The 13,831-nt window shown below is 37.5% G+C and overlaps 1 protein-coding gene across 1 annotated transcript; it reads left to right on the top strand.

The window, feature by feature from the left end:
- Positions 1–335: 335 nt before the first annotated feature.
- Positions 336–13,831, top strand: LOC306877533 (pleckstrin homology domain-containing family A member 8). The gene is made up of 13 exons (XM_079429343.1): positions 336–546; positions 918–1,034; positions 1,776–1,931; positions 2,604–2,734; positions 3,003–3,161; positions 4,329–4,369; positions 4,455–4,558; positions 4,660–4,945; positions 8,516–8,601; positions 9,665–9,723; positions 10,190–10,391; positions 10,507–10,568; positions 11,584–13,831. The coding sequence occupies exons 1-13, from the start codon at positions 507–509 to the stop codon at positions 11,779–11,781; spliced, it is 1,641 nt and encodes a 546-aa protein (XP_079285469.1). The 5' UTR covers positions 336–506; the 3' UTR covers positions 11,782–13,831.

Here is a 13,831-nt window from a genome sequence, read left to right on the forward strand (position 1 = left end):
ATGTAATTTGCCAAGTTGAGATATTATTACGCGATGGCGTAAAAGGTTCACTATGTTCTTTTGAAACGAACTGTTCGAAAGAACCGACTCTCGGACCTCACTGATTCCCAGCTTAAACATTCCCGCCCTAAAATACAACACGGAATTATTATTGGTCCGTTTTTTTAGGACACGCCTTAGCGATGAATATCTAATTTTCATTGGACATTACAGAACATAATCTCAGCACAACTACGCCCATCTACTCACACCGTATCCAATAAGAGGTTCGCTAAACGAAAATCCCACAGACGTCACGAACGTGGGCGTATCCTTCCATGATCACATGGACTGGTATTCTCGAAGCTTTTACGCCAGTCGGTTGCGTAATCTCAATTCCCAGCAGTCACTTTGCGCCATTCTTATATAGTTGTCGTAGTTAAGAATTATCTTGAGTTTCTCAAAGAGGCTGTGTTGGGCTCAGTCTTGCCACGACTAAGTAATGAATTGTCAAGAGAAGGTCTATCATGGAGGGAGTTCTCTATAAATGGACCAACTATATTAGCGGTATGTATACAGCGATAGTTAAAAGTTATAGTACGTAAATCAGGGGAATCTCTAAAGCAGTTAGCCTGTTTGCTAGCTCAAGCAACGTTAACGTTAGTGCATAAATGAAGTTAAGCCATCATCCTCTTTAACGTTAGCTCTTTATGCCGAAACTGCCAAAAGCGTTTACAGAAAAGTTTGTTTTGGTCTTAATATTATGTCTGATTGTGTTTTATTCACCTCTAACTATGACCAGTTAAAAGCCTCCACTTGACTGGAAGAACAAATCAAACCGTGTTATGTTCATGGATCTCAAACGGCATCAAATACATTGTTACATGTGTCAGTTACAGTGAAAAATCTCATAATTGCTTTGTTGTTTCCCTTAAAAGGTTGGCAGCCTCGTTGGTTTGTTCTTGAGGGAGGCACTCTTTCCTACTATGACTCTCAAGAAGATGCATGGAAAGGATGCAAGGGCAGCATCAAAATATCTGTGTGTGAAATACAGGGTAAGTTTATGCCTAACCTGAGCAGGAAACCTAATAACCATTACATCACAAGCAGCTATTCTTTTTATGCTTCAGGATATCATAAACACATGCTTGCGCAAGTGGGGAACTTTTATATCCCAGGGGCTTTATATCCAAGTTTGCAGTAAAGCTGTAACTTTTTTTTTTTGTGTGCTACTTTTCGAATGTCTTATTTTAGCATTTTATTATTGTCAAGACTATTAATCTTAATTATAAAAATTCATCATGAAAGTATGAATCATTGAATGTTTGTAACCGTAAACACAACCTTTTTACAACATTTATTGTTTGAAAATTATTTATAATTTTCGCCACTACAACAACAATGTTCTCCCTAATAGATTTTGAGACGATATTTAGGATCCATAAAATGCTGGATATGAAGTAACCCTTGACGAAAACAAAAGGACAAGCAATTTATTTGAAAAATTACAAAAATATACATTTCCACTGCCATCATTTCCACCATACAATCCTATTAAACATAATGCTTCATTTGAGATGTGGTGAAAATGACACTGTGATTGGAATCATTATTGCTTTACTTAATAAAACGGGGAAAAGGAGCAGAATTGTGTGTTCACTGGTGAACACAGTAATAGACTAGTAAAATAAAAAAAGTGAGAGTGTGAAGAGTCTTTATTTTTTAACAAGGCCAAAAGTACTGTATTACAACAATTATAGTGGCAGATCTCTTTGTCCTCCCTCTCTCTATTGTAGTTCACCCATCAGATTTCACAAGGGTTGATCTGATCATTCCAGGAGAACAATACTTTTATCTCAGGGCAATTAATGCAGCAGAGAGGCAGAAATGGCTTGTGGCGTTGGGGACTGCAAAAGCCTGCCTCACAGACAACCGAACCAAGAGAGAGAAGGGTGAGTGTTGTATTTCTGCTGTAATAGACAAGATATTCTATGTAGATCATCTGGCTTGTGTTAATATGACTGTGAAATATGATAATGTAATATACACCACCTTTTAGGTTGATAGTTTGCGGTCAGTACTAATGTTTTTGAAGAAGTATGTTATGGTCACTAAGGCTGCATTTATTTAATAAAAAATGCAATAAAAACTAGAAATCTAAATGTTCAGCAGCCATTACTTCTGTGTTCAGTGTCACATGATGCAATTTTGGTGCTCAAGAAACATTTCATAGTATTATCAGTGTTAAAAAGGTTGAAAAAATTCTTTGTTGAAGAGAAAGTTCAAAAGAACAGCATTAATTTGAAATAAAAATCTGTAACAATGAAAGTGTAAATTTTATTACATTTATTGCATCCTTGCTGAATAAAAGTATTAATTTGCTGAATTTAATTTTAAAAAGTATAACATAACTGACCCCAAACTTTTAAATGATATATGTTTTAATAGACAATATGTCAAATACAGGAAACTGTGTTTTATATGATTTAATGGGGACTTTAACCAGTGAGATTACATAACCCATTCAGATCATGGTGTTTGTTCATTTTGCAGTTTTTCAAAGAGCTGTCAATTCAAGTCTATGAAGAAAATAATGTCAACAATAGTCTCTTTTATCTTCTCAGAGCTCCAGGAAAACACAGAGGCTCTGAAAACAAAAATGTCTGAGCTAAGGCTTTACTGTGACCTTCTCCTTCAGCAAGTGAACAAAATACAGGAAAGTTCTCAAGCGGAGACGGCAGTCGATTCAGGGGAGGTAAGGGAGTGCTTGTCTTGAGTCAACCTTCACTACACTTACTGCACCTTTCAAGAACATATATATGACAATTAAACAATATATAAGCTGGTCAAACATCAATACAGAGTGTTTGTTAGTTCATACTTCCACTAATGAATTGTATTATCATTCAGATTTTTTTTGTAGTTGTCTTTATCACAAAAATGAGGGGCAAAAGCCAGACTGGTCAACCTACTCTAAATTGTAACCTACTCTTAAATTTTGTTATGCTGTGTGTGAGTTTCAGGTAGGGAATGAGACTGGAAATCTAGTGAAGTCCACTTGCACCACCTTCTTGAAGACCCTGGAGGAGTGTATGCAGATTGCTAGCTGGACCTTCAATCCAGACCTTCTGAGTCGGACCCCTCCAGGCTCTCCTCCTGTGGCTACCATCAAACCACACAAGGTACTGTATATTAAATATAATCACTGAATGGTTGTAAATTAAAGGTGCAACAGGATATCTTGGGAAATGCTAACTTTAGCCTGATAGCACTGAAAGCGAACATCCCACCCTCCCTGCAATCACCTTCCAAAGCCACGCCCCCTGAACGCACATACGCTCAAAGAGCAGAATACCAGAGACAACATTAAATTACTACAATAGGCTACATAAACGGTTTCCAATTACAGTCCTCCTCGCGCCCTCCCCGCTCTGCACATTTCATATGTACTGTATATCTTATCACGAACGACGGTTGTTCTGTTGTTCTGACCGTAAGTCATAAGTGCCCTGCAAAGTGGACATCACTAGATATTCCGCCATGATTACAGTTCAAAGCGAGCGTATGTTCCATATAAAGGGCATTAAAGCATGCGAGATGTGAATTTAAATTGTATTATTTACAGAGGTATATTATGTCACACTTTACACTTCTCTAGTAAGTTTCATCTGTGTGTGAAGACGCTGCGTAGCGCAAATCCGTGAATGAATGTTCCGAAGTGGTAAACTTCAACAGATTTCCCCTGCTCAGGGAGTAGGGAGCAATGAAAACTGTGTAGGGAGCATGTCAATCGGAACATAGTTCATGCACGTAGCTCTCTTCTAACAAGCTGGTTATTTGAATCAGGTGTGTTAACTAAGCTAGACATGCAAAATATGGAATTGGGAAGCGCTGGGCTGTGTGTCATTCACCGGTGAGAAAACTTTATAGCACAGTTAGTAAAAGTACTGCAATACCAGGAAGGTTGTTGATGTTTGCCTGCCATTCTCGCTCTGTCTGCACAGCGTGCGTGAACGTGCTGATGACATATCGTGTCTGCGCGAACAGGGTGCGCAGAGGTATACAAATACATACGTTGACAGGCAGGTAGGAAAGCCAATTAAAACGCTCGGACCGAGCGTTTTGATTGGACGAACATTTCTTGGTCCTACACCTTCCACAGAATATATTAATACAGATAAATAAATTTAGACCACTTAACTTAATGATTGCTATCAGGATGTGAAGAGACTTTCAACCAGAATAATAAAAAATGTTTCTGAAGACAATCACCTATTGCACCTTTAATTTAGTTTTGTCAGAACCTAAAATAGAATGTTTCTCTTTTTTTTCTTTTTTTTTCTCCATAGATCAAACCCACTGATCCAAGAAATCGGCACCCAGGAAAAAAGTGAGTTTAGTTCATATTAATGTACTCTTGTGGGTCAGATGTCCTTTTGTTTTTCTCTACAAAGTTTAAAATGTGTGTTATGCAGACAAAAGGACTTAATAAACATCTCCGGAACATCAGCACATAAGAGTGGACCAGAAAACGAACCACCTCCATCTCCTCAAGAAAACATGCCTACATCTCTTACAAGTATGACAAACATTAAGTCAGATTCAGAAATGATTATGCATGCAGTATTTGGCAGACCTCAACTATCATTTCCTGTCTTGCCTATGTCTTGTTCTGTTTAGGAAGTGGTTTAATGGAGGACCAGAAGGAGCCCATGGAGCCTCGTGATGGCTTTTCATCAAGCACACAGGACACTGAAGAATCGGTAGGTGAGGAGAAGGACATCCCGAGAGAAGAAGCAGACCTTCCCCGAGAAAAACAAGAGGAAGTCTCACTGAGCCCCACACAAAACAAAGAAAAGGTCACTGAAGAAATCCAGGCTGACCTGGAAGTGAATAAGCCTCAGTCTGAGAATAAACAGGAAGAGGAAGATAAGGTGGACACATTCTTCAGTACCATGAGCCACAGGTATGAGGCGCCTCCGTTTCTGTGATCCTCTGAGGGAACAAGATGAATGTACTGCACACATTTATGCCATTCAGAATCTTGTTTTTGGTTTGAAAATTTGCTATGGTCATCCTAATGTCAAGTTATAAGCTAACACTACTAAATTTTGTTTGCTATATGCAAAGTCAGCATTTCAGTAAAAAATCTAGATTGTGGGACTATAAATCTCCATTGATTAACATTGTGTCCTGAGTAACCAGGTGCAGCGCGATAAAGTGACAAGCGATCAATCCTGTCTGTTCTATTAAAGGTATATTCAAAGGTAAAGTCTGTTGAGTGAATTTGTGGCTTGCTGTGAAATACCACACAAACCAATTTGGACACCTAAAAGTTCATCAAAACAAATGAAAAACCTGTTGACAGAAATGCGCTTTAATTGAAGTTATCTATATATTAAATTCTAGATAAATTATTGTACTTATGTCACAAAAGTTTGCTTTCAGTTAGGACAAAATAAGACTGGATACTTGTTGCGTCTCATCTGGTTGGATCATGATGTAAAAGGCACTTTCCACAAATAGGGTACCCTTAGGTGTCCCATTACTTTTTTTTAAGCATTAGACGCACACATTTTAGAAAACCAAACTAGAACTTTTAGAAAAACTATTCTCTAACATCACTTTTGCGTACAAAACTGTTTTAAATATATCACACATCTGGACCCACCGTAATTGTAGTTAAAATCTATTTGAAAAGTCCATTTGAAATGTCCAAACATAATGTTTATAGTTTGCTGTGTTCCACATTATGCATGAAACCATGTTACAAATTGGACCGTTTCTACAGGAAGACGCATAAATAATCGTATTCCTTTTTTTTTTTAAAATGTCAAACCTTTTATCTATGATATTATAAAAAATGTTTAACTATTAAACCATCCTAGGTGTATGTGACTTTCTTTCAGATTCAGACAAATACAATCAGAGTTATATTCAAAAAACAATTCCTGGCTCTTCCAAGCATTAAACTAGCAATCAATGGGGTTAGGATTTTGAAGCCCAAAAAAGCGCATACATCCATCATAAAAAGTGCTCCACATGGCTCTGGTGCTTAATAAATGTCGTCTTAAGCAAAGCGTTGCATTTGTGTAAGAAAAATATCCAACTCTGTAAACCATAATCTCTAGCTTCCGCTAACTTTCATACTTGCGTTCACGGAAGAAGACAGAATCTCAACCCCCATTCACTGCCATTATAAACCTTGGAAGAGCCAGGACATTTTTTAATAACTCTGATTGCAATCATCTGAAAGAAGAAAATCATATACAGGTCCTTCTCAAAAAATTAGCATATTGTGATAAAGTTCATTATTTTCTGTAATGTACTGATAAACATTAGACTTTCATATATTTTAGATTCATTACAACACAACTGAAGTAGTTCAAGCCTTTTATTGTTTTAATATTGATGATTTTGGCATACAGCTCATGAAAACCCAAAATTCCTATCTCAAAAAATTAGCATATCATGAAAAGGTTCTCTAAACGAGCTATTAACCTAATCATCTGAATCAACTAATTAACTCTAAACACCTGCAAAAGATTCCTGAGGCTTTTAAAAACTCCCAGCCTGGTTCATTACTCAAAACCGCAATCATGGGTAAGACTGCCGACCTGACTGCTGTCCAGAAGGCCATCATTGACACCCTCAAGCAAGAGGGTAAGACACAGAAAGAAATTTCTGAACGAATAGGCTGTTCCCAGAGTGCTGTATCAAGGCACCTCAGTGGGAAGTCTGTGGGAAGGAAAAAGTGTGGCAGAAAACGCAGCACAACGAGAAGAGGTGACCGGACCCTGAGGAAGATTGTGGAGAAGGACCGATTCCAGACCTCGGGGGACCTGCGGAAGCAGTGGACTGAGTCTGGAGTAGAAACATCCAGAGCCACCGTGTACAGGCGTGTGCAGGAAATGGGCTACAGGTGCCGCATTCCCCAGGTCAAGCCACTTTTGAACCAGAAACAGCGGCAGAAGCGCCTGACCTGGGCTACAGAGAAGCAGCACTGGACTGTTGCTCAGTGGTCCAAAGTACTTTTTTCGGATGAAAGCAAATTTTGCATGTCATTCGGAAATCAAGGTGCCAGAGTCTGGAGGAAGACTGGGGAGAGGGAAATGCCAAAATGCCTGAAGTCCAGTGTCAAGTACCCACAGTCAGTGATGCTGGTGTTGGTCCACTGTGTTTTATCAAGGACAGGGTCAATGCAGCTAGCTATCAGGAGATTTTGGAGCACTTCATGCTTCCATCTGCTGAAAAGCTTTATGGAGATGAAGATTTCATTTTTCAGCACGACCTGGCACCTGCTCACAGTGCCAAAACCACTGGTAAATGGTTTACTGACCATGGTATTACTGTGCGCAATTGGCCTGCCAACTCTCCTGACCTGAACCCCATAGAGAATCTGTGGGATATTGTGAAGAGAAAGTTGAGAGACGCAAGACCCAACACTCTGGATGAGCTTAAGGCCGCTATCGAAGCATCCTGGGCCTCCATAACACCTCAGCAGTGCCACAGGCTGATTGCCTCCATGCCACGCCGCATTGAAGCAGTCATTTCTGCAAAAGGATTCCCGACCAAGTATTGAGTGCATAACTGAACATAATTATTTGAAGGTTGACTTTTTTTTGTATTAAAAACACTTTTCTTTTATTGGTCGGATGAAATATGCTAATTTTTTGAGATAGGAATTTTGGGTTTTCATGAGCTGTATGCCAAAATCATCAATATTAAAACAATAAAAGGCTTGAACTACTTCAGTTGTGTTGTAATGAATCTAAAATATATGAAAGTCTAATGTTTATCAGTACATTACAGAAAATAATGAACTTTATCACAATATGCTATTTTTTTGAGGAGGACCTGTACACCTAGGATGCCTTGAGAGTGAGTAAATCATGGGGTAATTTTCATTATTGGCTGAACTATCCCTTTAAGTAGAAGTTAATGGTCAAGCACCTCCCTCTGCTGGAAAGACTGGTAATTGTACCTTGCTTGTGGAAAGTTCCAAAACAAGGAAATTAATGTCTTGCCGTTTCAACATAGTGATTTCATCATGTAAAGATAAAAGTGGTTCATGATTAAATGTTTATCGTCGTATGTTTTCTTTTGGTCGCTCAAAATGAGGCCCAGCCTGTGATGAGGGTTTGTAGATTCTTTTGCTATTCATAATTCTTTCATCTCTTTTATGTAATAATGAGGTTATCACGTAACTACAACACTAATCTGTTCCAACAGCATTCATTGGGCTGAAACCAAATAAAATTGAACTGTCAGTAATGTGAAATATCAAAGCAACGTGTCGGTATTCAAATATGAAAACCTTTTCAGTATTATATCACTGTGACGGTTGTATAATCTCATTTATAAAACCTGTATTTAAGGTGTGCTGTTCTTAATTAAGGACTGCATGTTCCAAACTGGTTTTCTTCTGCTTTGGCTTTGCCTGCTTTTGTATTGTTTTATTTCATCAAATAAATGTGTTTTGTTGATGTGTACTAATGTATTGTCCTTGTCTGAATGTCTGGTTTTTTTCTTGTAGATTTAGTGATATAATACTGGAGGACAACAGTGGTATTCCCACACAAGCCTTTTTGGATTCTTGCTATGCTATAGTACCAGTTTTAGGTAGGACACTCTATCTTTCACTCTTTCTCCCTTTTCCACCCCTTCGTTGCTTTTTCTTTTTCCATCAGTCCAGGTTGTCGGATTCTCTGCTTTCATTAGTATTGTGCTTATTATGATTTAAACATTTTTTTTTTATTATTTGCATCTCATGTTAGTCTGCACAGTTAATACCTCATTCTCTCTCAGGCATGGTCTTGCATGCTCTGCTATGTCTTTATACTGGGACAGTTCGGTGAGTATCTGACCAAGAAGGGGGCCAAAAATAAGAAAATCTCTGTGAGCAATCAATTATAAGGGCTTTGTACAAAAGATTTTCCTTACTTTTCATCACTTTCTTCTTAAGAACACACTGCATCAAGGTGATTACAAAGGTGACTGGGGTGTCATGCACCGGTTTACTTCTGGTACAGTTTTTAAGCCTCAATTTTTTTTCATAATTTGAATGGGCATGGTGCTTCTGAAGGTGATTGGGATTGGGTAAAGATTAATGGCGTTTCTCTCTGGGTTGTGGCGACTCAATACACTTGCACATCAGGAATACAGTAGCTCTGTGTGCACATAGATCATTGGACTGCACATGAACTGGCATAAATTGTGATTTCTCACAAATGTTTCTAGATCTTCACATTGAATTTTTGTCATAATTGTCTCACAGTTACTGTGACCCTCACCAATATATGTGTACACTACCATTCAAAAGTTTGGGGTTGGTAAGATTTTTTTTTATGCTCCCTCAGGCTGCATTTCTTTAATCCAAAATACAGTTTAAAAAAGTAAAATTGTCAAATGTAATTAGGAAAAAATTTGCAGTTTTTTGGGGTTGATACATTTACAACATAATTTGTAATATCAATTTTTCTTTTTTTTGCAACAATTATCATTTCTTGTAAAAGTCTTTACTACCACGTTTGATCAATGGATTCTTCCTCTTCGAATAAATGTATTAATTTCCTTCAAAAAATAAAAAAATGCACTGACCACAAACTTTTGAATCGTAGTGTATGTTTAGGAAGAAACTAACATCTTAACCAACAAATTACTTACAAAGACTTTCTCCCCTTAGACAAGCTTGGACCAACTGTCTTTGCTCCAGTTAAAATAGATTTTGTGGGAAACATTAAGGTAAGTGTAAATGCAAACTATGAAATACATGTATAATTATACATATTTTAAATGACATGAGCAGTGGGTTTACAGATTATAGGTTTACTCTAGGATGACGTTCATGTCAATAGTATTGTTGTGAAAAAATGCATTGATGCATCTGACAATTACAATTCAATGTTTCCAGTACAGAATTGAATCATCTGTAATAATGAGCAGTAATGAGTAATTACTGTAATACAGCAAATATATAGTTAAGCTCGACCATTCAAAGTAATGCCTGTGACGACTTTGAGACTGGTTTGTTGTGGGTTTCCTTACATATTATGATATATGAATTATTGCTTGGGAGGTCAGAACTTTTCCCCAAGTTATTCAGTTGAAGTATTTAACAGGGTACTGTACTTTTTCTGGATGTCACAATAACCACTAGAGGGCATAATAGCTTGGTCTGAGAGTTCATTCTCCTTATTTTGTCCATCAGAAAATCCAGCAGAAGGTGGTGTCCGATCCTGAGAGTTTCCCCACGCTGCAGAGCATCGTGCTGCATGAGGTGGAGACGGAGGTGGTGCAGGTGCGGAACTCGGCCACAGAAGCGCTGCTGTGGCTTAAACGTGGACTCAAGTTCCTCAAAGAATTCCTTTCTGAAATCAATACAGGGATAAAGGATGTCCAAGGAGCTCTTAGTAAGTCAAATGATCAAATCTAAAACAGTTTGTGTTGCAAAAAGAAAAGAACACCTGGTTCAAACAACTGTCCTTCAGTCAGTGCTTTGTAATGTCCCCTTTTTTCTTCTTTCAGATAATTCATATGGAAAGACACTACGACAATATCATGGATGGGTTGTTCGAAGTGTCTTTGCAGTAAGTGTTGTGCTGAGAGTTTATACAGTTTATATTGAGCTTTATACAATTTTACCTTTACTTTATTTTAACTAAAAATTTGGTTTTTGGTTAACTTTTTGGTTTATTTTTTTGCTATGTGTGGTCCTCCATATTTATACTTTTTTTTTTTTTTTTTTTTTTTTTTTTTTTTTTACATATTTATATTTTATTTTATGCCATTTTATTGCGATAGGACACTATAGAGTAGACAGGAAGCTACATGTTAGTGCACTGCCCTTCAGGCTACTGGCTCTGACCATTTATGCCATTTTATTTATACAGAAATTTATTTTATGAAACATCTAGTGCAGTCATTCTCTAAGATGGCGTAAGCTAATAATGCAATCTGCTAACAATCACATCATCACAACATAGCATGAGCTGTCTGAGAGACTGTTTCTAAGAACTTTATAAGCCTTGAACAGTTAAATACACACGCTTGTATGTATCAAAATGCCCGTCTTTGCAAGTATAAACACAGCAATTTAGGTCTTAAGTGAAAACAAACAGCTGAGACAGAAAACACTGGGCAGCTCTTAAAGTGATAATCGATAAATCGTTACCATGAAATAGAATTACTCATATCGTGATTTTGGTCATATCGCCCACCTCATAGCATACTCTCAGAAACCCTCCACCTCCCCCAGCTCCACCCATATAAATCTACTACGAATAATTTAATGTATGCTATATGTTCACAGCAGCTTGTCTTTGAATACACTTGTAGTAGTAAGTCTCTGTACTTGCTCTGCAGCAATGTTGCAGATCTATTCAGCCAAGACCAAATACATTAACACTGGCATGTCCATTACAATGCAACAAAAATTCCAAGAGTTGTAACAATTGATCGTTTTATGGCACAGGCTGTGCATAGATTCTATAAAAAATGTCCTTTAGTGTTCCATTGAAAATAAAATAATATACAGCTTTGGAAAAACATAACATGCATTCAACCCCCCTTAGGCCTTTCTGACTGTGTTTATGTTCATTTTAGCTGGCTCTACGAGCTGCCCCATCCTATGAGGGCTTTATGGCTGCTCTGGTTTCTCATGAAGGCGATGAGCTGAAGGAAGGCTTTATGTCCGGCATGCATCGAGACCTAGACGTCTACCTGCCAGCTATGCAGAAGCAGCTGTCCATCCTGGATGCTCTTTATGAGGAGTACGGCTTGGAATCAGATGAGATCGTGTGACCAGCACAAATACACCCGCACAGCGAACAGGGCTTGCTTCTTACGGAGCTCGTCGGTTTCAGTGGTGAAGTTGTAACTCTTTCACCCGCTGTGGTAACCGAGCCCGAAGTTAGTGTTGAAGACAGGGAAGTTTCTGTGAGGGCAGGGCTCGCAAAGCCTGACCAGTAAGAGTGTGTTGGATAATGTGGCATGTGCAGAATCCAGTAACAGTCATCCCTGCGAAATTTAAACGGCCGCGTCAAAATAATGCTAACTGAGGGGGGCAGGGTGTGATTCCAAGTGTTTTCAGGGAACAGGTGTATTTTTAGAAACCTTCAGTGGCGTGATCAAGTGTTTTGTTGACAAGGGTTGTATGTTTTTCATACACTTTTAGGCATGAGAGTACAACGGCAGATAAGCTGAAGATATTGTTTACCTGGCAGTGAAGGTGTTAGTCGCAGTACCCTTCTTTACAGTAAAACTGCACATGTGCTTTTCTCCTCACTTGAAATATTGCATTACTTTTGTTTAGATACTCTCATCTCGTTCGGTTTAGACTAGCACAAAACTAAGGAGTTATTCAGAGATCTTTGGGGATTCAGATAAACATGCAGTGTGTTCATAAAACCAAGTACTTATGTTAAATATACAGATACTGTGGTGGGCTATTTTTTGCAGTGACATAATCTTGGTTTAAACGCATTCACAATGGCTCCAATTCAGGACTTGTAGGATCAACTTGCTGAGAGGGACCAAAGGAGAGTTTCTTCTTCATGATTTTGTGGAAAGGTTTCCTACTATTGAGAACATGTAGCTTTGGCTCTACAAAAGGAAAGATGTCATGATATTTCCTCAGTGACTTTATTTATTGACTTATTTATATGAATATTAATTCTAACTGTTGATTTTATTGTTAAGAATCACACTATGCTTATTCTCTAATCATATGAATGATATAAATTTGTGCATGCTGCATTGCATGGATTATGTTTTTATATTTTAACATTAACCTAGATTTAGATTACTAAATGATTCACGCATAATATGTGACCCTGGAGCACAAAACCGGTCTTAAGTCGCTGGGGTATATTTGTAGCAAAAGCCATTGTGTGGGTCAAAATTATCCATTTTTCTTTTATGCCAAAAATCATTAGGATATTAAGTAAAGATCATGTTCCATGAAGATATTTTGTAAATTTCTTACCATAAATGTATCAAATGTAATTTTTGATTAGTAATATGCATTGCAAAGGACTTCATTTGGACAACTTTAAGGCGATTTTCTCAATATTTAGATTTTTTTGCACCCTCAGATTCCAGATTTTCAAATAGTTGTATCTCAGCCAAATTGTGTCCGATCCTAACAAACCATAAATCAATGGAAAGCTTATTTGTTCAGCTTTCAGATGATGCATAAATCTTAATTTTGAAAAATTGACACTTAAGACTGGTTTTGTGGTCCAGGGTCACATATGAGGATGACTGTTCTCTTAGGTTTACGTTTTATTCTAATTAATTGCACAAATTTTAAACTAAAATCTGACAAACCATTGGCTTTATAAATATGCCTTCCTAGCATTGTATATGTCAGAATTGTGTGACTGTATGACTTTCTTCTTCTGCTGAACACAAAATATATTTTGAAGTATGTTGGTTAAAAAAAGTATAAAATCTTGAGACATTTCTCAAAATATCTTCTATGTTCCATATAAGATATTAAGTCATACAGTTTTTGAACAGCATGGGGTCAACAAACCTGTATGCATGTATTTCTTCTATTGAACACAAAAGGAGATATTTTGAAGAATGTTGGTAACAAAAACAGTTGATGGTAGACATGGACTTCCATAGGAAGTCAATGGCTACTGTCAGCTGTTTGGTTAACAATATTCTTCAAAATATCTTGTTGTGGATTAACTATCCTTTTAAATTCAGTCAAAGTTTTGACATCCTAAGAATAGCACACATGATCCATGTTGTCATTCACTAGTATTAAAATATGTCTGTATGGTATGCCTTTTTATATGTATTTGCTAATTTGTAATTTTTAAATTGTATGTCATTTATACTG

This window comes from Barbus barbus (genome assembly GCF_936440315.1).
Source record: "Barbus barbus genome assembly, chromosome: 12".
Classification (NCBI taxonomy): Eukaryota; Metazoa; Chordata; class Actinopteri; order Cypriniformes; family Cyprinidae; genus Barbus; species Barbus barbus.

Coding starts and splice junctions, on each gene's coding strand:
- LOC306877533 (XM_079429343.1), top strand. CDS start 507: ATGGAGGGAGTTCTCTATAAATGGACCAACTATATTAGCG. Junction 1,035..1,775: donor ATCTGTGTGTGAAATACAGG/GTAAGTTTATGC, acceptor TCTCTATTGTAG/TTCACCCATCAGATTTCACA. Junction 9,724..10,189: donor ATTTTGTGGGAAACATTAAG/GTAAGTGTAAAT, acceptor TTTGTCCATCAG/AAAATCCAGCAGAAGGTGGT.